Source organism: Mollisia scopiformis (assembly GCF_001500285.1).
Source record: "Mollisia scopiformis unplaced genomic scaffold LY89scaffold_21, whole genome shotgun sequence".
Taxonomy (NCBI): domain Eukaryota; kingdom Fungi; phylum Ascomycota; class Leotiomycetes; order Helotiales; family Mollisiaceae; genus Mollisia; species Mollisia scopiformis.
The window spans coordinates 569,848-597,411 of NW_017263601.1; the positions used below are offsets into that span (position 1 = coordinate 569,848).

The 27,564-nt window shown below is 47.2% G+C and overlaps 13 protein-coding genes across 13 annotated transcripts; 6 read left to right on the forward strand and 7 right to left on the reverse strand.

The window, feature by feature from the left end:
- The first annotated feature begins 608 nt into the window (after positions 1 to 608).
- On the forward strand, positions 609 to 5,626 carry LY89DRAFT_785807 (uncharacterized protein). Its single transcript, XM_018222923.1, has 5 exons — positions 609 to 865; positions 941 to 1,740; positions 1,790 to 3,039; positions 3,085 to 4,049; positions 4,099 to 5,626. The coding sequence occupies exons 2-5, from the start codon at positions 1,042 to 1,044 to the stop codon at positions 5,136 to 5,138; spliced, it is 3,954 nt and encodes a 1,317-aa protein (XP_018066803.1). The 5' UTR covers positions 609 to 865; positions 941 to 1,041; the 3' UTR covers positions 5,139 to 5,626.
- LY89DRAFT_623618 (uncharacterized protein) lies at positions 5,528 to 7,232 on the reverse strand. Its single transcript, XM_018211024.1, has 7 exons — positions 7,030 to 7,232; positions 6,712 to 6,904; positions 6,622 to 6,661; positions 6,486 to 6,568; positions 6,049 to 6,436; positions 5,968 to 5,993; positions 5,528 to 5,917 (listed from the first exon to the last, which is right to left on the reverse strand). The coding sequence occupies exons 1-7, from the start codon at positions 7,037 to 7,039 to the stop codon at positions 5,866 to 5,868; spliced, it is 792 nt and encodes a 263-aa protein (XP_018066804.1). The 5' UTR covers positions 7,040 to 7,232; the 3' UTR covers positions 5,528 to 5,865.
- Positions 7,233 to 7,499: 267 nt separating this feature from the next.
- LY89DRAFT_738239 (uncharacterized protein) lies at positions 7,500 to 9,149 on the forward strand (the record flags this gene model as incomplete). The annotated part of the gene is made up of 2 exons (XM_018220350.1): positions 7,500 to 7,834; positions 7,952 to 9,149. 2 exons carry the CDS (start codon positions 7,500 to 7,502, stop codon positions 9,147 to 9,149), a joined length of 1,533 nt encoding a protein of 510 aa, XP_018066805.1.
- A 471-nt stretch (positions 9,150 to 9,620) lies between these two features.
- On the forward strand, positions 9,621 to 12,928 carry LY89DRAFT_699728 (NRPS-like enzyme; the record flags this gene model as incomplete). The annotated part of the gene is made up of 4 exons (XM_018217075.1): positions 9,621 to 9,753; positions 9,850 to 11,691; positions 11,776 to 12,237; positions 12,291 to 12,928. 4 exons carry the CDS (start codon positions 9,621 to 9,623, stop codon positions 12,926 to 12,928), a joined length of 3,075 nt encoding a protein of 1,024 aa, XP_018066806.1.
- Positions 12,929 to 13,612: 684 nt separating this feature from the next.
- On the forward strand, positions 13,613 to 14,615 carry LY89DRAFT_785810 (uncharacterized protein). Its single transcript, XM_018222924.1, has 3 exons — positions 13,613 to 13,946; positions 13,998 to 14,087; positions 14,141 to 14,615. The coding sequence occupies exons 1-3, from the start codon at positions 13,718 to 13,720 to the stop codon at positions 14,560 to 14,562; spliced, it is 741 nt and encodes a 246-aa protein (XP_018066807.1). The 5' UTR covers positions 13,613 to 13,717; the 3' UTR covers positions 14,563 to 14,615.
- A 576-nt stretch (positions 14,616 to 15,191) lies between these two features.
- LY89DRAFT_722070 (uncharacterized protein) lies at positions 15,192 to 15,959 on the reverse strand. Its single transcript, XM_018218702.1, has 2 exons — positions 15,851 to 15,959; positions 15,192 to 15,791 (listed from the first exon to the last, which is right to left on the reverse strand). The coding sequence occupies exons 1-2, from the start codon at positions 15,918 to 15,920 to the stop codon at positions 15,385 to 15,387; spliced, it is 477 nt and encodes a 158-aa protein (XP_018066808.1). The 5' UTR covers positions 15,921 to 15,959; the 3' UTR covers positions 15,192 to 15,384.
- Positions 15,960 to 16,428: 469 nt separating this feature from the next.
- LY89DRAFT_722071 (uncharacterized protein) lies at positions 16,429 to 17,322 on the forward strand (the record flags this gene model as incomplete). Its single annotated transcript, XM_018218703.1, has 1 exon — positions 16,429 to 17,322. The coding sequence occupies one exon, from the start codon at positions 16,429 to 16,431 to the stop codon at positions 17,302 to 17,304; it is 876 nt and encodes a 291-aa protein (XP_018066809.1). The 3' UTR covers positions 17,305 to 17,322.
- A 113-nt stretch (positions 17,323 to 17,435) lies between these two features.
- LY89DRAFT_207988 (uncharacterized protein) lies at positions 17,436 to 18,934 on the reverse strand. Its single transcript, XM_018205835.1, has one exon. It carries the CDS (start codon positions 18,653 to 18,655, stop codon positions 17,597 to 17,599), a length of 1,059 nt encoding a protein of 352 aa, XP_018066810.1. The 5' UTR covers positions 18,656 to 18,934; the 3' UTR covers positions 17,436 to 17,596.
- A 629-nt stretch (positions 18,935 to 19,563) lies between these two features.
- Positions 19,564 to 21,459, reverse strand: LY89DRAFT_208018 (uncharacterized protein). The gene is made up of 7 exons (XM_018205836.1): positions 21,246 to 21,459; positions 20,736 to 21,130; positions 20,511 to 20,675; positions 20,343 to 20,433; positions 20,241 to 20,271; positions 20,092 to 20,185; positions 19,564 to 20,033 (listed from the first exon to the last, which is right to left on the reverse strand). The coding sequence occupies exons 1-7, from the start codon at positions 21,272 to 21,274 to the stop codon at positions 19,783 to 19,785; spliced, it is 1,056 nt and encodes a 351-aa protein (XP_018066811.1). The 5' UTR covers positions 21,275 to 21,459; the 3' UTR covers positions 19,564 to 19,782.
- Positions 21,460 to 22,064: 605 nt separating this feature from the next.
- LY89DRAFT_592608 (uncharacterized protein) lies at positions 22,065 to 23,842 on the reverse strand (the record flags this gene model as incomplete). The annotated part of the gene is made up of 5 exons (XM_018209707.1): positions 22,065 to 22,696; positions 22,748 to 22,764; positions 22,818 to 23,530; positions 23,595 to 23,634; positions 23,688 to 23,842. 5 exons carry the CDS (start codon positions 23,840 to 23,842, stop codon positions 22,065 to 22,067), a joined length of 1,557 nt encoding a protein of 518 aa, XP_018066812.1.
- A 723-nt stretch (positions 23,843 to 24,565) lies between these two features.
- On the reverse strand, positions 24,566 to 25,089 carry LY89DRAFT_688147 (uncharacterized protein). The gene is made up of 4 exons (XM_018215647.1): positions 24,879 to 25,089; positions 24,753 to 24,821; positions 24,674 to 24,701; positions 24,566 to 24,620 (listed from the first exon to the last, which is right to left on the reverse strand). Exons 1-3 carry the CDS (start codon positions 25,042 to 25,044, stop codon positions 24,697 to 24,699), a joined length of 240 nt encoding a protein of 79 aa, XP_018066813.1. The 5' UTR covers positions 25,045 to 25,089; the 3' UTR covers positions 24,566 to 24,620; positions 24,674 to 24,696.
- Positions 25,090 to 25,127: 38 nt separating this feature from the next.
- On the forward strand, positions 25,128 to 26,325 carry LY89DRAFT_208026 (uncharacterized protein). The gene is made up of 2 exons (XM_018205837.1): positions 25,128 to 25,718; positions 25,850 to 26,325. The coding sequence occupies exons 1-2, from the start codon at positions 25,257 to 25,259 to the stop codon at positions 26,261 to 26,263; spliced, it is 876 nt and encodes a 291-aa protein (XP_018066814.1). The 5' UTR covers positions 25,128 to 25,256; the 3' UTR covers positions 26,264 to 26,325.
- On the reverse strand, positions 26,323 to 27,112 carry LY89DRAFT_688148 (uncharacterized protein). The gene has a single exon (XM_018215648.1). The coding sequence runs from the start codon at positions 26,865 to 26,867 to the stop codon at positions 26,388 to 26,390; it is 480 nt and encodes a 159-aa protein (XP_018066815.1). The 5' UTR covers positions 26,868 to 27,112; the 3' UTR covers positions 26,323 to 26,387.
- Between the last annotated feature and the right edge of the window lie 452 nt (positions 27,113 to 27,564).

Genomic DNA, 27,564 nt, shown 5'->3' on the forward strand with positions numbered 1-27,564 from the left:
ATACCTTCAATAATTACACAAGTAAGTCCAGGGAGCTGTAAGTCCGACGACTACATATATTTGTGAAAATTATTTAGATGCTCGACTCGAGTACTCGATTGATAAAAGCTGATGGAGACAATGTCATACTTGAAATGTAAGTGAGTCTTGCTGTAACTTAGGGGATGCTTGTATAAAGTCGGCTGAGAACTCGAGGGGAAGAATAGAGAGATACCATAACAGCATCTACCGTGCAACACTTGCCGCTTAACGTCGACCCCTATTTTCTCGCTACCTAACTTGATATCCTTACAATTCACTCCTTGGCAATGAAGTGGGCACAAACTTTAGAGACAGTCAGGTCCAGTTCTGACAGGTCACGTGGACCGACATCCTTGCCATCATCGCCCTTCACAGACAGGTAGCTGCTGAACGAACTGCTGGGGACGATTCACCATCAGACACAAAATTCGACAATACTTCCAAGTCCAATTGTTTAATTTTAATCCGTCCTCAAAAGAAAGAAAAATCTCCTATTCAACCTCCAGAGTTGGTGCCTCACAAGGCGTTAACGCTACTTTCGCGGCCTCGTCTAATATTCTCCACCTTGAAAGCTCCTTGATACTTCTAGAAAGTTGCCCAGTGTTCCTCACCACACACAATTCCATCACCACAGTCCAGACCCGTTTGACGGCCTCCTACTTAATCCCTCCATCTTGTCTGCGTCCCTTGGTCTTTCTTTTTAGCACTTGTTACCCTGCCCCTTATGCAATTTCTTAGGGAATAGGAACTGTGCTTTTGAATTCGTCTTCGTGGCCTTAAAACGTCACTTACGTCCCGGGCTAATTGGATTTTGCAATTCACCCGCCTATCGTCTGCCTTCTAGGTATGTATTCAAGCCGACCTTGCTGTTGCTCAGGTTGATCTGCGAACCCAATGCTGACAGCCCAATCGCATATAGTTATCCTCGCTTTTGGGTGTCTTTGCACACATTCCCCTAAACTCCCACCCTGCACATAAAACATACGACCTCGAGATCATTCATAAAGGCCATTGGAAATCATGGCTTCTACTACATCTACGGCGCAAAATGGCGTCAATGGCACAGACTCTGGAGCTCCGGCGCATCACGAAGCTCACAATCCTACTGTTGAGGAAGTCCCGGACGAGTCCGAGTTGAATGGAAAGCCGCATCCACAAAGCGAGAAGACAACCCTCGAATCAGTTGATGATGCTGCCGTTGCGCCCACATGGGCCGCTACACCATCGGCCAAAGCAGCAGGAAAGCGAAAGGCAGAGGAGCCCACATCGAAAGACAAGCGACCTGTCCTCGATACCCAATCCTCAGAGTTGTTCCCTGGGTTGGGAGGCTCTAAGCCTGCAGCAGCCCCCTCTTTTAACAAATCTTGGGGCAAAGGCCCAGTTCAAGTCAATGGAAGATCCAATGGCACACCCACCACTGGTGCTTCGACTCCAACATCTGATGCTCCTACACCACCATTGAGCAGGGGCGCACCACAATCTCTGGCAAGCCAAATTCAGGCTCCACTTCTCGTTCTGCAGAAGCACGAGGTCCTTCCAAGGACGCAAATGAAGAAGCCCCTGTCAGACATCCTGAAGGATATAAACAAGAAGTTAAGAACAAACTTGACTATGACTCAAGGAGCTGGTGGTGTTCTAGAGTTCAGGGAGACTAGCAATGCGAAGGAACCCCTGAAGCAACAGGCAATCCGAGATTTAGGACAACAAATTGGAGTTAAGGTTCGTATCCAACTTTCTTCGTGGAGAAGCTGCATTAACAATGGAATAGTCCTCAGTTAAGGTTGCCATCCCACGCTCTGCGAGAGCTCATATCATTGGAAAGGGTGGATCCATGATCAAGTCTTTACAAGAGTCAACTGGTGCACGCATACAAATGCCGAAGATGGACGACGAGCCGGCTGACGAGGACGATGATATTGATATTGTTGTTGAGGGCAACCCAATGTCCGTATTACTGGCCAAGAAGGCCATTGAGAGCATTGCCAACGAGCGAAGTGCAAATGTCAACACCAAGCTCCGAACCATACCTGCCGAATTTTACCCCTTTATTTCGCGGTCAGCAAGCGATCTTGAGGATTCGCATAAAGTTCGAATCGAGATACCCCCACACAGCCAATGGTTACCCCAGTCTTCAGACGCCGCAACTGCAGGACAACCCCCCGTGTTCGTCCCAGCAGGCGGCGACAACCACATCAGTTTGAATGGCGATCGTCTCGCAGTTCATGCGGCTCGCGCAGAGATTGAAAGATTAGCTGAGCAACTGCGCACTGAGCTTGCAATGCGCCAGTTCTCTCTTTCGCGGGGTCAACGTGATTTCGTTGTTGGCAACCGTGGCATGACACCACAAGATTTCCTGGCTCAAACACAATGTGCCCTCATCATGCCTCCTAATGCATCTACCGATGAAGTTACTATCGTAGGCCCAGCTGCTAGCTTGGCAGCAGGAATTGATTTTGCTGAAGAAAGAGCTAGTGCTGTCAGCAACTCTGACTTCTCCTTCTCGCTTCCCCCTGTTGTGGCACGGAACTTTGCTCAGTATCTCAAGGAACGGCAAGAGATTGAGAGAATGGAGAAAGCTCACGAGGCTTACATTGTCACCTCAGTTGATGAAGACGGAGAGATCACATACGAGATTCTGTCACAAAGCGGCCTAAACAACAAGAGAGCCAAGGACTCGATGAAGGAAATCTTCCGTGCGCACCCCAAGGAGCGAATGGCTCCTCTTGACGTTGATCCATTCTTCCACGCACATCTCCGACGAACTATCAGCCCAGAGGTTAGACAGCAACACGGTGTACACATTGTTATTCCGGATGGATCTCCAGCTGGCGCACCCGTTCTCCTTGTTTTCGAGGGACCAAGCAGTGCTGAGACTGGCTATGAAATTCCTCGGACTTTACCAACGGCTCAAGAAAAATCTGCTTTCAAGCAAGGACTTGCCGACGCTCGTACTCGAATTCTAGACATCATCAGCAAGCAAGCTGAGATCATCAGCACCACAATCGATGTTCCTAGAGTGTAAGTTGTATCTTTAAGATGTTTTGGTCACGCTAATGTAAGTAGTCACCATGACAAGCTAAAGAAGTTCATCAAAGAAGAGCAAGCCAGCCGTGCCGAGGATGAGATTCCGGTCCGAGTCAGTGCTGCCGGAACTCTGGTCACACTTCGCGGTCCTGCTCCAGCTGTTGAGTCTCTTGCTGCTAAGGTCAATGCCTTCGTGGAAGCTGCAATTGCGGATGAGAAGGAGCGCGGCTTTGTCTTGCCAGCCTTCGATTTCCCTCAAAAGCATGCCAACCAACTTATCGGAAAGGGTGGCAGCCACATCCGTGAACTCCGCGACAAGTTTGATGTCGAAATCAACGTCAACGAAGGTCAAGTAGAGCTCAAGGGACCAAAGGCAAAGGCCGAAGCTTGCAAGCACCACATTCAGACTCTTGCGAGACAGTGGGCCGATGAGACTACATACACGCTCAAGGTCGACCCCAAGTTCCATAGCGAACTGATTGGAGCTCAAGGTGCTTTGATCAACAGACTTCAAACCAAGTACAAGGTTCAGATCCACTTCCCAAGATCTGCCAAACCTGTCCGAGACGACCAATCGAGTGCCGATGCTGCTAGTGTGAAGGGTGGTAGACGTGATCAAGCACCTGACGAGGTCATCGTAAAAGGACCTAAGAAGGGTGCTGATGAAGCCCGGGAAGAGATCTTGTCCCTTTTGCAATACTACAAGGACAACTCTCACGAAGAGAAGATTTCGGTCCAAGCCAGTCAGATTCCGTCCTTGATTGGACAGCGAGGTAGTGGAATGGATGAGATCAGACAAGTCAGCGGTGCAAGAATCGACATTCCCAAGGCTGCTAAGGATCAAGATCCATCTGCTCGCATTGAGATCTCGATCAAGGGTACTAAGGCTCAAGCTCAGCAAGCCAAGAAGATGATCGATGAGAAGAGAGCCGTGTACGACTCGACCGTGGTAAAGAGCGTTGAGGTTGACAAGAAGCACCACAGAGCACTCATTGGTGCAGGAGGTTAGTTTTCACTCGCGCTACATCTTTATGGCTTACTAACTTCACGCAGGGTCTGCTCTTCGTGACATCGTGGGTAATGCAGGAGGTTCGGATGACAAGCGAGAGCTTGCCAAGACTGTTCAGTTCCCCAAAGCTGATGCTGATGGAAACACCATCAAAGTCAGTGGCAAGGAAGATCTCGTGGACAAGATCATCGCTGCTATGCAGCAGATTGTCATCGATCGTGAAAGCCAAACTACGGAAACCATTGACGTGCCAACAGACAAGCACCGCTCGCTCATCGGCCGTGGAGGAGAGACGAAGAAGGACCTCGAGGCCAAATTCAAGGTCGCAATCGATATTCCCAGACAAGGAAGTGAACAGTCTGGTATCAAGATCACAGGTCAGCCAAAGGATGTTGAGGCCGCCAAAGCACATATTATCGATATCACCAAGGAACAGGCAGGAGAGACTGTCCAAGTTCCCCGAAAAGTCCATCATTCCGTCTCAGACAATGGCCAATTCTTCCGCAAGCTCCGCAACGATCATCAGGTCACAGTTGATCACGCTGGTGCTAAACTCCCACCGAGACCATCTGCTGAAGCACCTGCCTGGGTTCTAGCTAGCGACATGCCATTGATCACCGACGAAGATGTGACAGATGCCCATCAATTCAAGACCACCAGCCTCTCCGGCTCCAACGACGATGGCGAGATCCCATGGGTATTCAGAGGTTCTCCCGAAGGCATTGCAAAGGCCAAGACCCTTCTAGCAGCAGCCATCGAACAAGCGTCCAAGAACGACACAATGGGCCACCTCACCCTCCCAGACCCCTCAACATACCGATACGTCATTGGCCAAGGCGGAAGCAAGGTGAACAGCATCCGTAAGGCAACTGGCTGCAAGATCACCGTCCCCCGCGACCAAGCCGCCAACCAACCCATCGAAATCATCGGCAGCGCAGAAGGCGTCGAGAAAGCCCGACAACTGATCCTGAAAGCCGTGCAGGACGGCTCCAACAACAACAATAACGGAGGCGGAAACCGTGGCGCGAACGGCAGATATGGAACCGCGGCCACTACGGCGAACGGGAACGGAAACTGGGATTAAGGTAGATAGAGAATGTGCCTGGCGATATAAAGAGAGCAGCTTTTTTGGTCTTCGTTCTTTTTCTGCTTCTTTCTTGCGGAGAGCGGGTTGTGATTCTGGTTGATTGATTGAGGGATGGATGGATGGATGAAAGGACGATGGTTCATATGCATTTGCGTGGGGTTGTATTAAAAGCTTTCTTGCCTATCTAGTACTCGTGAGTGATCCTAAATCAAAATCAAAATTCCCTCTTGTCTGTGGTGTATGTTGGGGTAGAGTAAGTGAGTCTAGATAGCTGACGGACATTGGTCTTGGGTATGAGTGTGTGAATGCCAGGTTTGTTACGGCACATACCTAGGCAGACGGCGTGCTGTAACTCTATCTAGTAGCATTCGTAGCCCTTCAATTATGGAAGCAGAATAGCAAAGCAAGTTGCGGTTATGTCAAATCGGTCAGAAGTTCTCAATTAACTAGCTAAGAAACCTCTTCTTGCTTTTTCTTTTTACTTGCTCTTATGATACATATCGCATTCAGTCAACCCCAAACTCAACGTGAGCTTCATAGATATCACCCATTGCCATCCAACGCCGTGTGTCCCAAAGCTCAAGTTCAGAAGGTGTGTATCATAACATCGGAGAGGTCGGCAGTGTGCAGGTAGATAGGTAGGTAGGTAGGAGGGATTTGAATGTGCAAGGGCTGGTTACTTGTGTACAACGAATGGGGGGCGGTTGCATAGATAGGGTGATGTCTATGCTTCGTCGTATTCTTGCTTGGGTTCGGGGTCGTTTCTTTTGAATACTCTGGAGGGAGTTAGCGCTGGCAGTATAGTAAGGTATTTGGAAGAACTTACAGATGGCGTTCGTAGAATTGGAGCATCTGGGTTAGGTGCACGTTAGCATCAGCGGAACTAACTTTGAGGATCTTGATGTACCTTTTGTGGGCATCGCTTATAAACTTGGGCAAGAGGATGTTGTGACTTTTGACCTGTCTTCCAAGTAATAAAGACCATAGGTTTGCCATCAGTACCCTCGAATGCATCGATAGCCCCTACCTCATTCTCCCAGTTTCCAGTCGGGGGTTGGAACTCTGCGCGCGATGCGCTGGCTGGTGGTGTGGTATCAAGTGGGTGCTCGTATTTTGGCTTCCGACCTCTCTTTGAGCCGTTTGTAGGTGTGTCGACGCCGGAACTAGCTCGGCCACGTTTCTTTCCTTTCTTTGGTTCAGCAAGCTCCGCCTTTTTCTCCTCCCATTGGGTGAAGATTTGATCTCTGCCTCCGACTGATGCGAGGTACTCGTTCACCATCTTTTCCGCGGTCTCTCTGCGCAAGAATGTCAGTCAAGCCGTGCTGGTCGAACGGGAATAGGCACAACAAGTTGTCTTCGGGTTCCCATGTTCGGTCCTCCTTATTGTCGTATCCCTCCCATTTAACCTGGAATCTCAGAACACCGGACTGTGTGCAGATTAGTAAATAGTACGCTGGGTCAAGCGACGATGTTTACTTACTTCGTCTATGGCATGACTGGTGATCTTCTCTACGACGTATCTATACGCAAACCCATCAGCCCAGCCTCAACAAAGTATATAGCCACGTACTCATCTTCACCAATTTCTTCATCTTCATCTTCCTCCGCGTTCTCAGATTCAACCATCAGCGACTCTTCGGGCTCTGGCTCCTCGATCCTTGTCTTGGTCTTGCCTCTCTTTTCTTGCTTCACCTTGACGGGCTCGGGTGCTGGATCTTCCTCAGCATCACTGATGTAATCCGAGGCCTCTTCGTCGTAAATTTCTGTACGTGTACGCGATGAGCCAATGCCTAAGATTGAAGCTATGCCAGCCATGATCTTGACTTGGCAGAGCTTCAGCGACGTATAATATAAAGAAACTGAAGAAATACAGAGGTGTGTGACTTACGAGGAGGCATTCCGGCTTGCAGGAGAGCGGTACCGAGCTGGCTGGTTTGTGAACACAAAGTGCGCCAAGTAGATTGACAGATCCCGACGGCCTTCCGCAGCAATCAAAATTGCAAATGTGAAATCGCAAGGAAGATGTCCACGAACAAACACGCTTTGCGGTGTTATTGAGGAGTCCGAAAGGATGTTGATGGAGAAGAATAGACTGCGACGTGATGGATGCGATTGAGCGGGATCGTTCTTTAGCCATCCACGTGACAGCTTTCTCTAGCAGGGATTACCTACCTAAGTGCAGGACAACTTGGAACCCTTGATCACAGGCGACAGCTGTGCCGCTTGTCACCGAGTACCAGAGGGTCTGAGAGTCCGTCCATACTTAGGTACTTGAGTATCACCTTTTACTTTCTTTTGTGCGTTCTTCGTTCACTTATTTTCTGTACCTGCAGCTTTGTCTTTTCAATCCCACTGCCTATGGCTTCAATCCCACTGCCTATGGCTTCTCCTAGCACTCATCCAGCAGAGTTCTGCTGTCATTTCACCAAGCTCTCCGTGGATGTCTTTGCCATTCTAGCAGACTATCTAAAGACTGAGGATATTCAGTCAGCTAGACTTGCTGGAAGAGATCTACATTCATTGTCAAGCCCGTATCTTTTTCGTGCTGTTACCTTTGCTCCGCATCAAGAGCATCTCGATCGTCTCAGCAAAATCACCCGGGACCCCATTCTGTCCTACCACACTAGAATCTTGCGGTACGATACCACGATCTTCAGGCTACCAGAATATAAAGATGAACTTGATCCCTTCGAGTAAGTGGAAGTTTTCCATTAATTCTGTTTTGGAAGTCCTTCATCTATCCACGGCAGTTCCAGTCAATTTGTGCCTCTCAATACTGCACAGGGCCCTTTGTTGAAATCTTTCCCTAGATTCCGACCGCGCTGGGAAAATACCACCGGTACCTGGGTGCGGACTGACCCTTGTACTCTCGTTCACGAGTGCGGTCCAGAGACTCGCATGAAGGCGCTCGCAGAGTTCACTGCATACGTCCACGAGCAATACGCGATCTTGGAACGTCTTGAAAAGCATCTCTGCCAGATTATTTCTTCACTTCCCAAGCTGTCTACAATTATACTTTGCAATACAGCGATAAAGGGCTCCGACAGATTCAAATTTGCTCTCTCAGAAAACTCCATATCCCGCAGATGGGCACGTGGGAACCAGATGATGACCCTATTCCGAGTCATAAGTACACTTGGTTCCAATATAACCAAGATCGGAGTTCAAGGCCACAATATCCAGAAACCATTCAGACTTCTCGATAATGTTGATTTCGGTTACGATGGCGACAAAGTAGGCTCGATCAAATACTGTCTTCGGTCCGGTTTCAAGACTGCTACTTACACAAAAGAGAAGATTCCCTTTATTCATGGCTCCACTCTAACCTTGAATGCGGATGAGCTGTCGATGACAAAAGCAATATTCGGAAACCTCACTCATCTTAATCTGGGCATCGACACTGCTGTGCCTTTCCAGGGTTTTTATGTCGATCCCGAAGATACGCCAAAAGCGTACTGGGTCGATTTTCCTGCGATCCTACAATCAATGACTAAGATTGTCGACCTATCTCTGGATATGAAATATCACAGAGCAGTGGATCAGCAGCATAGTTGCACTTACTTCCACGACGACATCAGGGAACTCTTTGGGAACCACCCCGTCACCTTCCCCCGCCTTGAGCGATTGAAGCTATCACAATTTCGCAGTTGTGGTGCAAGCATCCAAAATCTGCTACAGAATCACTCGAAGATCAAAGACCTTACCTTGAAATTTATTATCGAAATCAAAACTAGCCACGTTGCTTGGGACTGGTCAACAAGCACATGGACAGCTCACCCCGATTGGGTTCAATGCATCGAAACCATGAGGCAGCTTAAGTTACAAAGACTTGTACTTCGCGGCATCGAAGGATTTGGACATTGGTCTGATCTCTACGGGAGTGAGAATCAAGATTTGACGCTGGCAAGGATCCATGATTATATTCTGCATGGGTACGGTGATAATCCATTGCCAACAAGATTGCCGCTTGAGAAGAACAACCTGGCTTGGGATGAAGAATTTTGGTGATAGGGGTTTGGTATGCGAATGTCAAATCAGCTTGTTCTGATGGGTGATGAGATTCCATTTTGAAAATCCGTTTTGAGAAGTTTGTCTCATCGTGATCATCCTCAAAAGCTGGAATATTCGCCTGGTGTTTCGCTGTCTATCAATAACTACACATAATGACTTCTGCCTTGGCTATTTCGACTAATAACCGGTTCCTTCGGCTCTTTGTCTCCATCCCGACTTTGCATATCACTCTCGTGAGGTTCCTCGATTGGCCGAAATGAAGAGCCAACATAGAAGCCAACGGAAAAGCCAACAAAGCCCCGCAGTCAGACACCTGTGCCCTATAATTAGTCTGGACTGAGGAAATCTCCATCCTCTTTTGTTTGGAATACATCGTTTATTGTTTTTCGTTCTGATTTCTTTGAAGCATGTAACGTGCAAATCCGTTAACTTCAGCCACAATCAAGTAGTTCATTCAAAAACCCCTTCATGGCGACTGAACACGCCCGACGCTCGCAGTGGAAGAACGACCTTCTTCCCCACATCGTGGATCGCTTGGCACGTGAAACTCCTGAGGCTCTTTACGCCGAGTACCCAGTCTCACCCTCGACTTACGACGAAGGTTATCGGAGCATCACGTACCACGACTTCTCAAATGCTATCAATGGGGCTGCTTGGTAGCTCTTTGAAACCCTTGGTTCATCTACGAACCACGAAGTTCTCACCTATGTTGGACCGAATGACTTCCGATATACCGTCTTGGTTTTGGCAGCAGTTAAGGTCGGATACGTACTGTTCCTGACCTCTCCACGCAACAGCTTGGCAGCCCATCTCAAGCTCTTCCATCAACTGAACTGTACCAAGCTACTCTACCCAGAACCTAAGCCGGCTTCTGTTAGTGCAATTCTCGAATCGCATTATATGCAACATTTTGCCGTGCCAAGCGTCGAAGACTTGCTAGGCATAGAATACCCAGTCTATCCATATGACAAGAAGTTCGAAGAAGCTATGTCTGAGCCTTTGATGGTTATACATACTTCTGGTTCTACTGGTTTCCCAAAAGCACTGATCTATTCGCACGAGGGTGTGGCTCGGAACATGAACATGTTAGCCAAGGACCCTCCAGAGGGATTGGGATTTATGGACAGACTGGTACAAGGTAAACGAGTTCTGAACTGTTTCCCTCCATTCCATGGCGCTTGTCTTGCAAGCCACTTATTTGCCGCCATCCCCTTTGGAACGGTCATGATAGCTCCTCTTGCTGGAACAATCCCCACTGCTCAAGGCATTGTCGACGCGCTTCATCATACTTCCGCACACGTCGCTCTTATCGTCCCTTCAATCATCCACGAGTTGAACCAAGATGCTGCCTTGCTTGATTATTGTGCTCAGAATCTTGAACGTTGTCTCTATGCTGGTGGAGATCTTCCGCAGGCAGTGGGTGACAAGGTCGCTTCTAAATTGCCGCTAATATGTCAGTACAGAGCGTCTGAGATTGGGATGACACCGCAGTTGTTACCAAAAGAGATGACTCCATATGATTGGAAATATGTCTTCTTCCATCCTTGCCTAGGTACCGAGTTCAGAGACATCGCTGATGGGAACTATGAGCTATATGTCAAGCATGACCCGGAAAAAGAAAGCGAACAACCAACTTTCACTGTTTTTCCTCACCTGAAAGAATATGGAAGTCGTGATCTTTTCAAACAACATCCCACCATTCCTAACTTATGGAGTTGGAGTGCTCGTGCCGATGATATTATTGTTTTCCTAAATGGAGAAAAGACAAATCCTAACTCGATGGAGCAACATATCGTCGCTAGGAATCCCGAAGTTTCGGCTGCAATCGTTGTTGGGACCCAGCGATTCCAGGCGGCGTTGATGATCGAGGCTGCTACTACTGCTCAGCCGCAAAGCATTGCTGGGGAGGCTACTTTCATCGAGCGGATCTGGCCCAGTATTGAAGAGGCTAACAGGCTTGCTCCCGCATATACAAGGGTGGAGAAGTTTATGGTCTTGCCACTCAGCTCCAAGAAGCCTGTCATTCGTGCGGGTAAAGGCACAATACAAAGAGTAGCTACAATTCTGCAGTACTCAGCCGAACTTGACAGAGTCTACCAGAATGCAGACATCAATTCAGATGTAGATGACTTTGGAATAACTATCCGTGTACAGGATATTAAGTCCATCTCGCAAGCTGTGAGGGCTATTGTGATCGAGGCAACAGGATATACCGAGCTCGACGATCACACCAACTTTTTCGCAATCGGGCTCGACTCGTTACATGGTTTGAAGATAACACGAATGTTGAGACAACGCCTTCGCATATCAGACGTGGCTATTGCAACTGTTTACAACCATCCGTCTATCGCGCAGCTTTCCAATGCGATCCTCTCACTTCAAATCAGCAAACAAAATTTGCAAACCCGGGAGAAGCAAGCTAGGGCTCAGTCCCTAACATCAATATTTGAAGAATACCGAGATTGCGTTCACGACATTTCCCAGCCTACTACCCGCGTTGTAAAAAGACCCGAGAAGCACTTTGTTGTCTTGACAGGATGTAAGTTTGACGCCCCTATGAGGAGATTGTGAAACTAGACTGCGTTAGAAACAACAGAAGCCAATGCAAGAATGTCATGAGCAGCGACTGGCAGTCTCGGTGGCTACCTACTGGAGGCTCTCCTCAATGACCCAAGTGTAGATTATATCTACTGTCTCGACCGGAAGAATGACAATCGAAGCCCCAAGATTCATCGACACAATGCCACCATACTCACTTCCAGACAGAACCATACGAGAGTTACATTCCTCGAGGTAGATCTGGCTCAGTCCAACTTGGGCCTCGATTCGGAGGCGTACAATTCTATCCTGGAATCTGCAACATTGATCATCCACAATGCTTGGCCCGTAAACTTCAATCTCTCACTCGACGCTTTCCGTCCTCAGTTGACTGGACTTTTAAATCTCTTCACCTTCTCGGCTTCTGCCAGGTACAAGCCCGCCTTGTTCTTCATCTCGTCAATAAGCTCCGTCCTTGGTCTTCGCACACCTTCCAGATTGACCTTTGAAGAAGTCGTGACAACCACCGATGCTCCTTTCTCAAATGGTTACGCAGAGAGCAAATTCCATGCTGAGCTACTATGCAATGAAGCATCGAAGGATTTGAGAATCCCGATTTTATTGCACGAGTTGGACAGATCGCTGGTCCTGTCCTTCAGCCCGGGCTGTGGAATCCCGCTGAGTGGCTTCCCAGTTTGGTCATGAGCTCTATTCGCATCAATGCACTGCCTGATAGCCTGGGTGCCGGCATGAGTAGAGTGGACTGGATACCTGTTGATTTACTGGCGGAGATTATCGTTGATATATCATTGCATCATGATGGAAATCTGGTTTGCTCTGGTGCTGAGGTGTTGCACCTTCGAAATCTCAAGGTGACTACATGGGAAGCCTTGCTGCCAGATGTGAAATCTATCATCGACTCTATAACGTCGAAGAACATAGCTGTTGTACCTGCCAAGTCTTGGCTTGCAAACATTCGACAAGATTTTGAATCAACATTAAAGAGCAAGGAGGGAAACGAAGGAGAAAAAGTTGCAGATGAAGAACTTGAGACGCTGCTGAAAGCGAATCCTGCTATCAAGCTCTTGGATTTCTTTTCGTCCAGCTTTCCAGAGACAGAAGAAGTGAACGTTCTTGCTCTTGAAAAGACACTGTCTAGGAGCGAGCCATTGAGATCTTTGGGCGGCGTAAGCAGTAGCTGGATGCAGAAGTGGATCGCGGAGTGGCTACTTTCTTGAGAGCAGTAAATGCCTTCTGCATTATTGCCAGACGCTTTGTTTCGAATGATACTTTGGACCCTCTCGAAGAACATAAATGTGCCTTGTGCATGCAAACTCTAGACACTCACTGTAAAAAGCGCTTCGTAGGTGAAGAACGTAAACCCTCAGTGCGCCTGCATCCATTCTTGTGGTGAATATCCTGGTAATCAAAAGCAGCATCTCGAATTCCCGACAATTTGACGACAAGATCTCCGAGTCGTGTACCGAACAATGAAAACCGCACAATGAATTCCCTCCTATACAATTCCAGAACCATGCCGAATATTTGCTGTGATAACGCAAAGCTTTCTTGGGCAAACCTACGAAGAAGACACCACGAGAATAGGACAGAAAAGCTTCCGAATTTTGCAACTGAAGGGGGAACTTTAGAACATCGGCAAGTCACATTTTGGTTTTCCAGGACATCAATCGCTCCGAACCCCTTTGTGACTGGCACACTCGCTTAACCCCTGTGTTCTTCTCGCTTAGGAATTCCGGCGCAGGCCTCCGGAGCTACTTGGTGCACTCCGGAATATCAATGGCAGAATAATGAGTACGATAGCTCGGTAAGACTTACAAGAATTCTTTAATCCGGATGAATTAATGAAGTTGCTATCTGTAACTTCTGCCGAAATCGTTCCGTTGTATAGTTGAGACTGGAAATCAACACCGACGTCGTCCACGCAGCTGTCAAACTTTTGCACAAAGTCAGCAAGCAACTCAGCATCGCCAAATTGCACCTTCAACCGAAAGACTGGACTAATCTCCATGGCACCTGAACTTGGTAAAGGAGAGTACGCCAAAATCGATGATAATGAAGGGAGTTATTCGGAATTTACCCCGCGAAAGAAGCGTACTTTCCTTCAAAGATACATCTTTACCAGAATAAACACTATCATACTGGCATCTCTTCTAGCTACAGGGGCATGCGCATTGATCTGGGCTCGTAGCAATCTAAGAAATGGGCGCTGGCATCCGCAGACAATGGTCCCTCGAAGTACCCAGCCTCCGCCGGCAGATTCCCGAATTCAGCTAACGAAGGCCATAGTACCTGTCGTCCCAAAGACATTTCACATGACTGATACGTACATGAGCTATACGGAACATAGTAATGAGGCTTGGGACGATCTGGTACCAAGTAAGTGTCATTCAAAATGACAAATTTTGTGGTTCTGTAGTTTACACTTTCAGTTCAACATGGTCTCATCCGGCTTGAGGATCCTTACAGATACGATCTCCAGCCGGGCCACGCTGATCCCGAAGATCCGGACGTTGCATGGTTTGCAATATCGGTGTTCCATCAACTGCATTGCTTAAGCGCAATCCGCGATACCATACGTGCTCTGCATACAGATCAACCGGCAAGGATATGGGGAGGTTCAAACCACCTCGAGCACTGCCTTGATTACATTCGCCAAGGCCTAATGTGCGCGGGAGACACCACTATCGAGTGGCCGGCTTACGTGAAAACAGGGTTCATGGATGATGGTCCGATTACTGGTGAGGGTATTGCGCATCAGTGTCGTGATTGGGATTCAGTAATCAAGTTTGGGAGTGAAAATGGGGCTCTGAAGTCAACTGTTGGATTGAACATTAGTCGAGTTATTGAATAGCTTGTTGTCGGAGATTAGGCGGAATGTTACGTGGTGGTCGTTCACAGAAGCGGGGTCTATATGAGGACATCGTTCATACTTAGATAGAGAATTCCTGGAATTTGATTGATCATTTGAAGCCCTTGAATTGTTGTCGTCCACTATCATATCACGTGTTGTCTATCTGCAGACTTGAATTGTAAAACTTATAAGGTAGTTCTGAGCAGCAAGAGTCAGTTATTTTCGCCGTCGGAGCTATTATTAGTTGTATCATTTGGTCCGCTCCGGATTTTCTCTTTGTCCATCGGGCGATAGATCTGGAGCGTTCCCAGAAGACACGGAAGCAAACCCGGCAGACAGATAAGGGAACACTTACGTTTATCAGTACGGTCAGCCGACAAGCTTCTGAGAAAACCTGAATAACTTTTCCATATGCTGCATAATTAGCGAGAGTGTTTTTGGTGAATCTTTGTCATGCCGGTCAGTCTCAATTATTCCCAGACTTGTATTTAACGTTAGGGTATGAGTGCGTTCCCTTGCTTTAGTCATACAAAGTACGAGACAGGAATGCTCTTGCTTGGAGATGGGAACCGTCACATGAGATGCAATTTCTAGGCTGCGACAATCTTAGAAAGCAACGTATTGATTGACCCAGACACATTGCTATGAAACCGTCCCCTCTTTTCCTCCGCTGAGTCATTCAACTGCTCATAATATGATTGTTGAACCAGCGGCTGACCATACTGTAAAAAGTGAAGGAAAACACCTCCCCCAAGAAAACGAAGCCGATTCATATGCTCCATTGTCCAAGTGCTCTGTCAGTAGTCGACATTCTGAGTCCATCTATTTGATCGACTCGATATCGCGCTTCTTGATGGACTCAATATCACGCTTTTTGATGGACTCAATGTCCCTCTTGATCGACTCGATGTCTCTCTTCTTGATAGATTCAATGTCACGCTTCTTGATCGACTCAATGTCCCTCTTGATCGACTCAATATCACGGACTTTGATAGACTCAATGTCGCGCTTCTTGATAGACTCAATATCTCTCTTGATCGACTCAATATCTCGCTTCTTGATGGATTCGATATCCCGCTTGATTGACTCGATGTCAGGCTCTCTCTTCTTGATCGACTCGATGTCCCTCTTAATTGACTCGATGTCTCTTCCGACAACCGGCTCAGGCTCTCTTTTCTTGATAGATTCGATATCTCTCTTGATTGACTCGATGTCACGTTGGGCAACGGCTATAGATAATCAGCTTTAATATTTTTACAGCTTGTCACGTGTAACTTGGGAGACGAACCATATGGTTGAGGCAGTGCCAAAGCCGCAGAAAGGAAGGGCAAAAATGCCAAGATAATGCTGAGCTTCATGATTGAGAGATAGGCTTAGAAAGTCAAGTTCGGAAATTGTATGATGGCAGAGGAGTGTTTGTTGATTGTTTTAGCTTTTATTGGTAACTATGAAGACATCTGTAGCCGATGATCTATAGCTCGTTGGATTCAAGAACTTCGGAACCCTCGATTTCGACAACTCTTAATCCGGTATTGCTTCCGAACTTTTGCCACTAATTCTCACCGATACCTGCTATCCGAATGATAAGTTGAAGTTTCATTTCTAACTTCGGACCTAAGCATCATAATTCGGTAGCATCAAACCTCAGACGCTCTGGTTACACAATCCGAAATTGACAGTAAGTGACACCAGTAAACTCTGCTTAGTATGTCCGGAAGCAGACTATTTCCGTATTATTGAACTTTTCGGTCAAGCTCTGAAGGTCGTTTTTCTTCACTCAAAGTCGCTGCTGTCTCTACTAGCACGTTGCTTCGTCTAACCATTTCGACAATATCGTGACTGCAATTCGGGGAAGCTCTTGTCACCATGGCTTCTGAGGATACTCGTCCTTTCTTGGACGAACAAATGTCATTGTCATCTCGCCAATCAACACAAATTGGGTATGAAAGAGACTCCATTGATGACCTCGATCAAATCGACATCGAGAAGATGCGTCAGAAGGAAGACCATTACACAGTGCTTGAACGCGATTATCCACTTGGCGGTCTACTTGCTATGTGCTCCTCGGTCAAAGATGCCTCCATGAAGTTCCGTCAATACCTGTTAGCCAGGAAGAATTATATCTATTCTGCTCTGTTACTCTTCGCTGCTGGTCTCTTTAGCGTCTCACTATTTGGATTCCTCTCCAGTCGCAGTAAAGCGCTTCCGCCGGGACGGCTTTCGGGCTTCGAATATACATCAACTGGTGTGCTTCTCTCCTGTGGATCGAATTTCGAAGAAGCGGAAGCAGCAGGATGCACCTTCGACCTCATGACATTTGCTTGGACTCCACCCGCTTGCCTTGACGAAGAGGTCTACAATGACGTTCTTTCCGATTTTTCCGAGCTGGCACCAACACGTGGTGCCGGGACTTGGCCATGGTGGCGATACGAGAATCGTACGGAGCCTCTAGAACAGAATTCTGGCTTGAAAGACTACCAGGGTCCTTGGTCGAATACGTATTATCATCGCGCGCACTGCTTGTATCTTTGGCGAATCATGCACAAGGCAGCAGGGAGAGTAGTCGCGGGTGAGAGAGAGGTTTACGTCTATAGCAAGGCCGCGGATTGGGAGCATGTTGTTCACTGCAATAAGTTGATGAATGATATAGACGGAATGTTCTCAGACTATGTCAGGGCAATGAGAGTAATAGGGCATTGTGTCAGAGTAGATGGGGTACCAGGGACAGAGATAGTGTATTAGTAGTTCCCAAGGACAAATACTTTTGGAGCGAGAATTGGGACAATTGAGGTAAGCTGGGGGTCGGGCTGGGAGATTGCGTGACGTTTCTCATGTTGAAAATATTGATCTCCTGAATGAAAACATTTCTTGCTCCACGCAATATATATGGCTATCACGAACTCAGTTTCGGCTGTCCTGATCTACTTACATGGAGTTTTCTTCCTTAATGTGATATGATTCTATCCATGTCACCATGCCTAACGTGATACTTTCTTATTGTTGTCGGTTACCTCTCTACCACGAGTAGGGCCCTTCAATCATGAAATTTCCGCTTTAACTGCTCCAGAAACGATATTGCAAGACGCCCTTCATTCTTGCCTTTCCCTGCTAAATCACTTGCCCAATCCTCTAGCTTCGATATTGTGCTTCTCGCCTCCTGCTTCTGGGCTGCCACAACGGCATCGAGAATCATCTTCCAGCTGGCTTTGTCTTCCACCTCGAAATCGCCAATAAAAATTGGCTGCATGCAATGGTGGCCGGATGAGCTGGACGCTGTAGGATTGGATGTTGAGGTCGAGGATGGCGCTGGAGAGGGTGCATAAGGAGACGATACATCTCCGGGTCCCGAGCGCCGCTTGAGAAGTGAATCGTAGCAGAAGAGGACCTTTTCCATCAATATGATACAAGCTAAGATGCTGCTAGACTCGGAATCCGGTTCTGGGGGTGATGGATCGTGTGAGGAGAGCCCAGATGATGATGCTTGTGCACGAGATGAAAGATAAAATTCGCGGAGGCAGCATTGTATTGCTTGAAGTCCGTCTTTAGCTAATCGGAGTGCGTCGCTGATAGGTGCTTGAGTGGCAGATGGTGCTTTGAAGTAGAAGCGGAGTGTTGTTTCTAAGAGTAATGGGAGATGCTGGTAACTCTTTTCGTTTCTAGTGACTTCCTTAGAGGGAGCTGATGCAGATGCGGTCTCTAGATTATCTATGTTAAGGCAAACTGCTTTCTGTGGTTGTTCTGCTGATTGTTCTGCTGATGACCCTTGACTCTGAGATAGTGCCGTTGAAGGAAGTGACTCTGGAGGTGAGATGAGTTGTGACTTGGAGCAACCAGTCTTTTCCATTGTCATCTCAAGCGTTAGAGGAGTTGAGGAATTGTTCTCATTACTCTTTGAAACCGCCCAAGAAGGTGGACTGAAGTCACTGACTAGAAAGTCCAGATTCATTCCCTCTACGCTTTCAGCTCCCTCAAAGAAGCTGTCCTCGGTTGTCCAAAGTAGAGATTGACTCTCTTCGTGAGAGAAGTATTGTTCTGCACGTTCAAATGATGGCATAACAGCTTTCGGGGCTGGAAAGTCATGCTCTATCTCCATTGAAGATGCGGAATTCGGTTCCCCATCTTCACCTCCACCTCCTTGCTATCTTAAATTTAGCATTGGATAATTAAGCTAGAAAAATAATCGCTTTCATGAGGCTTTGGACTTACCGTAGCTACTCCCTCCCCGTTGTAGACCGTATTGCCATTGACTGTTGTTGACTTAGACGTAGAATTTTGCGCCTCGTTAATGACATAGTCTGAACGAATCACAGTATCAGTTGTCCCAAGCTTTCTGATGATGAATGATAGCACAAACCGAATTCCCCATCCTGCCCGCTATCAGGAAGAGAAGTTGAGTGCGAATGCGAACCCAATTGCCCAAATGTTGGCAATTGTGGAGCCAGGGCCGGCATATTCAGCTGCGGCTGCGGCTGCGAGGGGGTCGGGACGGGCCTTCGTCCGTTTTTTGGTGGCTTGCCAAGAGGCTTACCCAGACTGTACGTGCACGTAGTGTCATCTTTTTGACAACGCTCACACGATGGACGGCCCCCATTGCACCGGACCTTGCAGCGATGGCATTGGTCACACGCTGTAGCCATATTTGCTCCCGTGCCACGCCTTCTCAACCTCGGCCGTTGTTGCTTTTGTGCTTCCCAAAGATTTTGGGATGAATCTGCTCCATTCATGGCTGAGATGGGATACGGAAAATCTTTCAAGCGTACTACCGTAGACCGCGCAAGAACCCAAAAATCGGTAAAGTAGCAATCTATTAGTCTTATATTTGTTGGATAGTTGGCTTTGAAACTGGGGTTTCTAGCATCTTGTAAGAGCTTACCAACTGCTATATTTGATGAGAACTCAGTATTACCCAGGGTACCGTAAGCACAGACGAAGTAATCTTGCTTACAGTACCTTAAAGCGGGGAGAGAAGAGGGGCGATAGTGGGGGCGGGGCAACACGAGCGGTGTCGATGTTAGCCATCATGCCAGTGCTGTTGATCTGCTCCTGCTTATTGACCGGGTTTCTACGAGGAGGGGTCTTTAGTTGGCTGAAAGTACGTGTGTGCGGCATTGGTGTGAGATGAATAAGGTTTATCCAATACCAACTAGTAAAAGGTCACTGCTGAATAATAATCTTACTTCCTCTCCTCTATTAACTACCTTAAATGCAGCACAAGACTCGCTACCAAGGGTTCCATTTCGCATAGGGAGCATTTCTATCTTTATAACGCTGTGTCACATTGATAAAGTCATCATCGTTCTCATCGCGATTCCTCCAGTCCATCCAATTTCTCACCGCACTGAAATCCCGGCATGTATGCCACTGATCAACATCAGCGTGATATATTCCCGCCTGGGGAATCCACGGCCGGGGAACAGGAGTCATGTCTAGTGAGCATTGCACTGTTTGGCGAATTGCTTCTATGCAATGATCTAGATCGGCAATCTTTCAGAAATTGCCATTAAGAGCCTTGAGACGAAGTGGACTCACCTAAATGCATCCTATGTGTCATTCTGAAGGGTCGATCTGGAAGGTCTTCGATATCGGTATAGTGATCCCTATCTAGAGATTTGCGGATATAATTCTAGATAAGAGTTAATATCTGAGCTATAATTCAAGTGAAGAAAGGCTAGACCGACCAGACAATGTAACGTATGGAAAGTGTTTGGCCTATCAAAATGTTAGTGAAAGATCCTAAGACGTCCTAATTCTCCTTGGTGGATCTGAGTGGGGCAACTGACGAAACCCAGTAAAGGTCGAAAATCCAATCCTTCTCATCGATTTCGAAGTCAGTCTCAGCTGCCTCTTTGGACGTAAGACCTAGATATCGCTCTGAAAAGCTTGTTAGTGGCACAGTCCGGGGCGAGGAAGACGCGTGTACCGGAATGCAAGAACGAGGCAGGGCTTACTATGCAGTAGCATACGCTCCCATGCTTCGTCTACTTCAGGGCTTGATTCCCCTACATAGTGGGGTTCATCAGGATTGTGCGTCAGGTAGTATGTGCCGTTTGGATCGACCTGAATGCCGCCATAGAACTTGACCTTGGTTAGACCGAGAGATGATTTTGCAGGTCCTGTGATTGGATTAGTAGATTTTCGATCCTCGATGGACCATAGATAAGTGCCCAACCTACCCAAGTCTGTATCAAACCCAGTTTCGTAAGAGCCATGGCGGTGAGCCCTTCTATGAGCTGAACTCACAGCTGCCAGAGATACCGATAAAATTACACACAATGCCCATGGAAGAAGTCCCAGAGTTCGCTTGAGTACTCGCAATTTCCGAGGAATCTGTACTGAAGAAGGCAAAATTAAGTGAATTTCACTTTCATCATCGTCAAGTTTCTCGCTGCTTGGAATCAGTGACTCGTAATGAATATGCTGTTGTTGCCTGCGCCATTGCCAATCTGACCACTTCCTAAATAGAGGCATATTGAGGATTTTAGAGCGGAATGATGGGAACTGAGGGAGACAAGAGGTTGTGTTTCTAGTCAGCTTGAAGGCTACTGTAATCTCTAAATCCAACTTTATCCTATCATAACAACATTCAGAACAACATCCGACTATTCTCATCTCAAGAACTCCGGAATTTTGAATTACGCAATCGGGCAAACTCATATGCTCAAGAGTCAGCGGAAAATACTCACGGATCACTCCTAAGTTCGGCTACAGGCATTGAGTAATTGCGGGTCACCGAGTAGCCACAACTATGGTCCGGAGTTTTTCAAAGGTTCTCGTAGCAGCGGCCGACATTTCTGTGAGTAATCCGTAAGTATCTGCTCGACATCCCGCAATCAACCTTATTGCCCTCCGAATTAATCGTCAGCTCCACTTTCTCTGTCAGTCTCCGAGATCAGCATTAGCGCTCGGAGGAGGTTTCCACGGAGGTGATTTCTGTGAGCGCTACTGACGGAGGTACAGGGGGAAATAGACCAAGCTCCGCCGTAAGCGAGATGCAAGCGAGGAGCTGAAAAGCTTCTGCAATACATCATGCATGTTCATCGAGCCAATCGCATTTCAAAAGGGTTGTTTCGTGCTAGAAGAGCTCAGTATAGCAATATTGCGAGCCTACGACCTAGAACTCTGTCATTTTCTCACTGTTCTCAAGCCTCTTTTCATTTTGCGAGAAGCGTCAAAGTCGGCGCCGTCACTTGAAAGGATCAAAGCAAGTACAGATGTAAACTCTTTTAGATAGTCGGTCTATATGTGAAAGAACTCGGAGTATGTTTTTATACGTTATTTGAATTGATTTGTATTTTAATGTAATAATCGAGATTTTGCTTCAGTGTTCGCTTTAGCGAGAAGCCCCTGCAGCCCCTGAAAGCACAAACTTTTGATATCAGATTCGTTGCGAGCAGCTGCACTGCAACCTTGCTTAAACATGGTATATACCAAATATGAATTGTCAAGATACACGTAGCCGCTAACCCCCTTCATCGCGAGAACGATTGCACGCTATTGTATCTTCAACTATCCTCCAGAGACAACAATGTCCATGCAGCCCCCAAAGCTGCCAAACCACCAGCTCGTAGACACCAAGCAAGACCGTTTTGACCATCTGATAGCCAGAGAATCACACTACATACTAGGGCCGCCGCAATTTGTGGTAGCGAAATTGCCATATTATGAAGACTCATGATGAGACCCGCTGGATTCTCGTCCGGCGATTCTAACTCTGCCGTGCCGATTTCTCTCAGTCTGTCTTGCTTTGCTGTTAACTCTTGACCAATGATGGCATACGGAACCCACAAAGTCATGGCCCATGAGATCCCGCTCATAGCAATCAAGACAGTGCCACCAATATGTGTCTTTACAAGAAAAGTTGAGAACATCAAGATGGCGAAAGCTATGTGCGCAAAAGTCCAAACCTGAGCAATAGTGAAACTTCGGAACAAGTGCTTTCGCCCATGGGACTTAGAGTCATGCGAATCGTTACAAGTAGTTTGTCGGATAACGAACTGGAGAAGCATATTGGTGAGAAAGGCGACAATTGCCGATAAAAAAGTCGCAAATGTGCCAACCCGAGTGCTAACACTACGAATAGCACTTGTAGAAGGCTGATACGTCTCTGAAGTGCTCAGTGGTATGGCATTGAAATCTTGTTTCTTGATTAGTATCAATAAAATTTGAGAATTCAGTGATGACATACATAAATCACCAACGTAGCTATTCATCGGTTAGCGCAGATAGTCAAGGTGTTATCTCCAAAAGAAACTCACCTCGTTGCGTAGAAGAGATAAGGAAACCACGCCATCCAAGCAAAGATCTGAATGTGAAAGACTCTCCGAATCTTCAGTGGCATGGTCCTGAAAGTTCGAAGGAATTGTTGTGGACCTCTAACGGATGGAAGGAGCAAAGCTTCGGAGCTCCTCTCATGAACGAAGCTACAGGTAATTGAGACCGTTATTGCGACTGCCAGAGAGGCTATGATGCCCAACCATTGAAAATGCGTCAAATATAACTGTTTTGCAATCTCTGGGAGAGGAGTAAACCCCACAAGATAACCAAAGATGTTTCCACCTCCAGTTATGAGACTTGCCCACGCGCTTGCTTGCGCTTGCTGGTGCGTCGGACAATTCTCTACTACCAATGCCCGAAGACCAACTTGAAGCGGTTGTATTGAGACATTGAGGGCGTAGATCCAAAATACTGCGAAAGCAATGACAACATTTGCTGTAATCTCTTTCCGGACCTCCAAGTGACAGGTCTGTACAACCCATTTGATACCACTTTCTGTCCACGCGAGCATCCAGAGCGAAAAAATGGTGCTAACGGCTCCGATCACAATGAATGGTCTTCTCTGTCCCCAAGAGTACCTGCTCATATCGCTGAGATAGCCCACAATGGGCTGTACGAATGCACCGCAAAATGGCCCTGCTATCCATACTAGGGCAGTTAAAGATTTTGGAAGCCCAAGAGATACAAGGAACGGCTAGTCAAACATGAGTTCTTTCTACACAAGACACGGATAGGTACAGTGGGGACTTCAAACTTACTGCCCCTTGCGAGAGAATGACCGACCATATCACTTGCAACCTGTACAGCTTCATTAACCCACGGCTTGCTGAGCAGTCGGGACTGATACTTACCCTCCAATACCGCATGTCAATGCAAACAGACTTGGCCATCCCAGCGAGACCGTATCACAATTATTCTTCGATAAAATGGGATCTTCACTGTCTGTCGGCGACAGCGGGCCTTTCTCATCCTCTGAGCCATCAAGTTGATCTTCCAACGAGTCCATCGATTGAAGGAATCTCGGCAAAGTAGCCGCTTCAGACATTTCTTCAATGAGCAAGGAGGCGTGAAGTATTTTCAAGGATCAAATCGACTCGAGTGCACCTTCTTGAAAAGAGTGCAAATTATACGCTATGAAATTGGAAGGTAGATTCAACAGTAGGACCCTCCGGCGTCCATTGAACCCCACATGGCGACGTGCACGATTTACGATGGCCGAAATAGGAAATCCGGAGCCCTCTACTAAGCTATTCTGTTGCAAATCACCATCAGATGCAAGTGGTAAGCTAATTAATAGCTTACCATAGGCTGCTGCACCAAGCACTAAACCAGTCCTGATGTCATCCACCCATCCTAATCTAAGCACCATTATGATGTGACACAGTATTTCACGATCTCAGTACTGTAGATTAGCACTATATAATAGTGAGGTTACTACCTCAGAATGAATCAAGGCAATTTCCTAGTATCGTTGCAATATATTTTACTTATGTTTTACCGAACCCTGCCCCCTCAATATTTTGTCCCAATTTTCTCTTCGGGATATTTCGGCCAATGATTTGAATTATGATTCTAATTCACTATTATTATCACGGCTTACAGTTTAAGTGTTAACAAAGTCAATATTTGGATATCTTTATGGCATCAAAAAATATTGAATGATTCTATGCCCCTGTTCCAAAACTCCAGAACACTCCAGTAACAGAAAGTGAGCCTCGAATCTCAAGTTGTCGAATTTCATACACTTCAAATGTTTCCAATGCAATCGTCTAATTATCCATTGCCTACTTAACATTTGCTCATCAGTGATGCTGGAGTTAAAATAAGATTCGCATACCTGGCAATTCATCTGCCTAGCCATCATTCTGGACTGCAATTAGCAAGAAAGCGTTGAAGTTTACAGAAACAAAACTCACTGGCGATCAAAGGATCCCAGAAAGTCATCGCCAGTGCGCTATCCCCACAACTTTCTCTGTTCATATTGACTTGAAATAAACCATTAGCCCAGCTTAACCACATTCAACTCGATGACAAAGACTAACCACTATTCAAACCCCACAAAGCTATCAAGCCTCCAAATGAGGCCGAAGATGCCATCCAGAGAATCAAACAAAGAAAAGCAAGTCTCATCGACCGCCCTCCTCCACGCTTCTTTTCCAACAGGGCCTGTGGCGGGCCCCATAAAGCTGAATCTTCCTCTCCAAACATCGTTTTTGGCACTATTAAAATTGTTCAGATGGGGATTTGGAAAATAATACACTCAAGATCTAATTCTTTTTGCACTGCTAAATGGAATTCTTTCCTGAGAATTAATCGGATGTACACGTCTGACCAATAGAGATGCAGCATCTCTCCCTCCGAAGTTAAGTCCGGAATATCAACCACCACACTACTCGGACCCCATAACCCGTCCCACTCTCATGTTTCCTCCCAGGCAATTCATCTTGTGCTCTAACTCTACTGAAACGACTAAATTCTCGTATCATCACAACATGGCCCTCTTCACCAAAGCAGCAGAGACAATGGGCGCACTACCACAAAAATACGAACCCCTCACCGGACAACAAGACGACGAAGCAACACAGCAAGATTCCCTAGTATTCAATTTCCCTCGTGATCGACGAACGCTCCGGTTGAAGATTATCGGGCTGGGGTTCTGTCTTGGGATCCTCGTCGCTACTTTTCTCATTCTGATCGTGGTGGGGCTCATTTTGAGCAGCGTTGTTACGCATATTTATCCTGCTGCAGAATCGCATTGTGCTCCGGGGACGGAAGCCGTTGCGGACTTGGGACATACGGCTTTTGGTCTACAGAAGACAGGGCCTTTTACTTGTGGGGAAAATGCTGATGAAGCTCGTGCTCTTGGTTGCATATGGGATGTCGTGAGTTTATTTCAGTCAATGACCCCGAGTTTTCGATATCTGGGCATGAAATCGGCGCACATTTCAATCATCCTTTTGATATAATGATTAACCACGAGAAATAAGGAACGAGTCTAACTCTAAAGTTCTAGATGAACTTCGCATGGGAACACCCAGACTGCTATGACGCCGAATTGGTCCAAGAATTCGAAGCGCTAGGTCCGTGGACCTTCTACCACAGTTCTCGAGCAGACACAGAAGTTCCAGAGTCCAACATGCTGAGCGTGATCCCCGACGATCAAGTGGGAGACCATCTTGAATTGATGTGGACGGACAGGAGGTACCATTCTATGCACTGCATCTTTGCGGCGAAGCTGGTCCATCGAGCCGTGGAGAGAGGCGGGAAGGTGCAAGGGAAACTCGCAAGTATCAATCATACCAATCACTGCGCTATGTCTTTACAAAATAGGGATAAAGAGGCGGTGAGATGGATGGAACGATATCATACGGTTGTTCCTCTGGATGCGATCGTGACGAGGGCGACGGTGCAGTATCCTACTTGCTAGAATATATGTCAAGGCAGAGTAGTTATAAAGACAGATCAATGGATGGACGCAAATTCTCAGAATAGAAAGAATATGGAATCATCAAATGTAGTAACATAACTCTCAAACAAAGATATCTTTGAATTCAAAGCATCTCTCGAACAATCTGTACTCGGTGGCAGAAAGGGGGCAACTCGCCGCTCAGTTTATGCGTGACCCAAAACAACTGAGGATACCCGTGCGCCCAATCGCAGACCATCCACCCCTTCCAAACTTTCTCCCCAGCAAGTTCTTCTTCTTCATATTCCAACACCTCCCCTTCCTCTCCTGTAGTGAACAGCAGACCATCGCTCCCTTCACGCTCGACGATCTCCACCTTCTCCCACCCAGCATGCTGCTCTCCGTCCTTGCGAAGCTCCAGACCCCATTTCCGACCTTCGTGAGAAGCACTGGTGAACGCGATGCGTTTTCCTTCCATATGGCCTTTGATATACTTGGGTTGTCCGGGAGTGAGGACGATCGAGTCCATTCCGGAACCGAAATGGCGGAGATAGAGGTTCGTATATTTGGAAGGTTCTTCGCCTGGAAAAGGAGCGGTTTTAAGGAAAAACTGCTGGGACGCCATAGCAAGAATAAGGTACGAATTCGTGGAAGATGAAAGATACAAATCTTGATAGCGTGCTTGTTTGTGAAAGTGTATGGAGACAGCGGGATGAGGCCAAGCTTTTAAGGATCCCGCGTAGATCCCCAGATGCAGGTAACCTCGCTACGGTTGCTTACTATATTAGGAAGGTTATACGTTTGGCATTATGCAGGTCGAAGTGCCGGATTATCAGCCTGCAACGGCACAAGCATCAGAGGTCAGGGAGGGGCTTACAGGAGTACGTTTGTAGGTTTGTCAATTAAGCTGACGTTCAGAACATCCCTTTTCCAGGGCTTCGCTTACAGCGAACTTAGTGGACCATTAGAGGGGTTACCGTTGCCTCAGGCACCGAAGGATGCTTCCCTCAGCTTAAGGAATAGCGAGGTGCGGGATGGTGACCCCCACGACCTCATTTGGCGGAGCCTTAGGCTCGCGGTTAACGTTCGCACACTGAAACACAGCCTCATCTGTACAGACGTGCTACATGATCCATCTTCAGAATTCCTCAAGAGCTTAAGCAGGCTCGATGCTTGGACTTTTAAGTTCATTTCGGCCTCCACAAAGCAGCCAAAATCGGTCAGAAAACCTGTCACCCCTTTGCCAGGCATGTGCGAGCATCTTCCGTGGCAAACAAAGGGAGAAGCCTGTCGGAATCAAGGCAACGCATTCTTTCCCACAG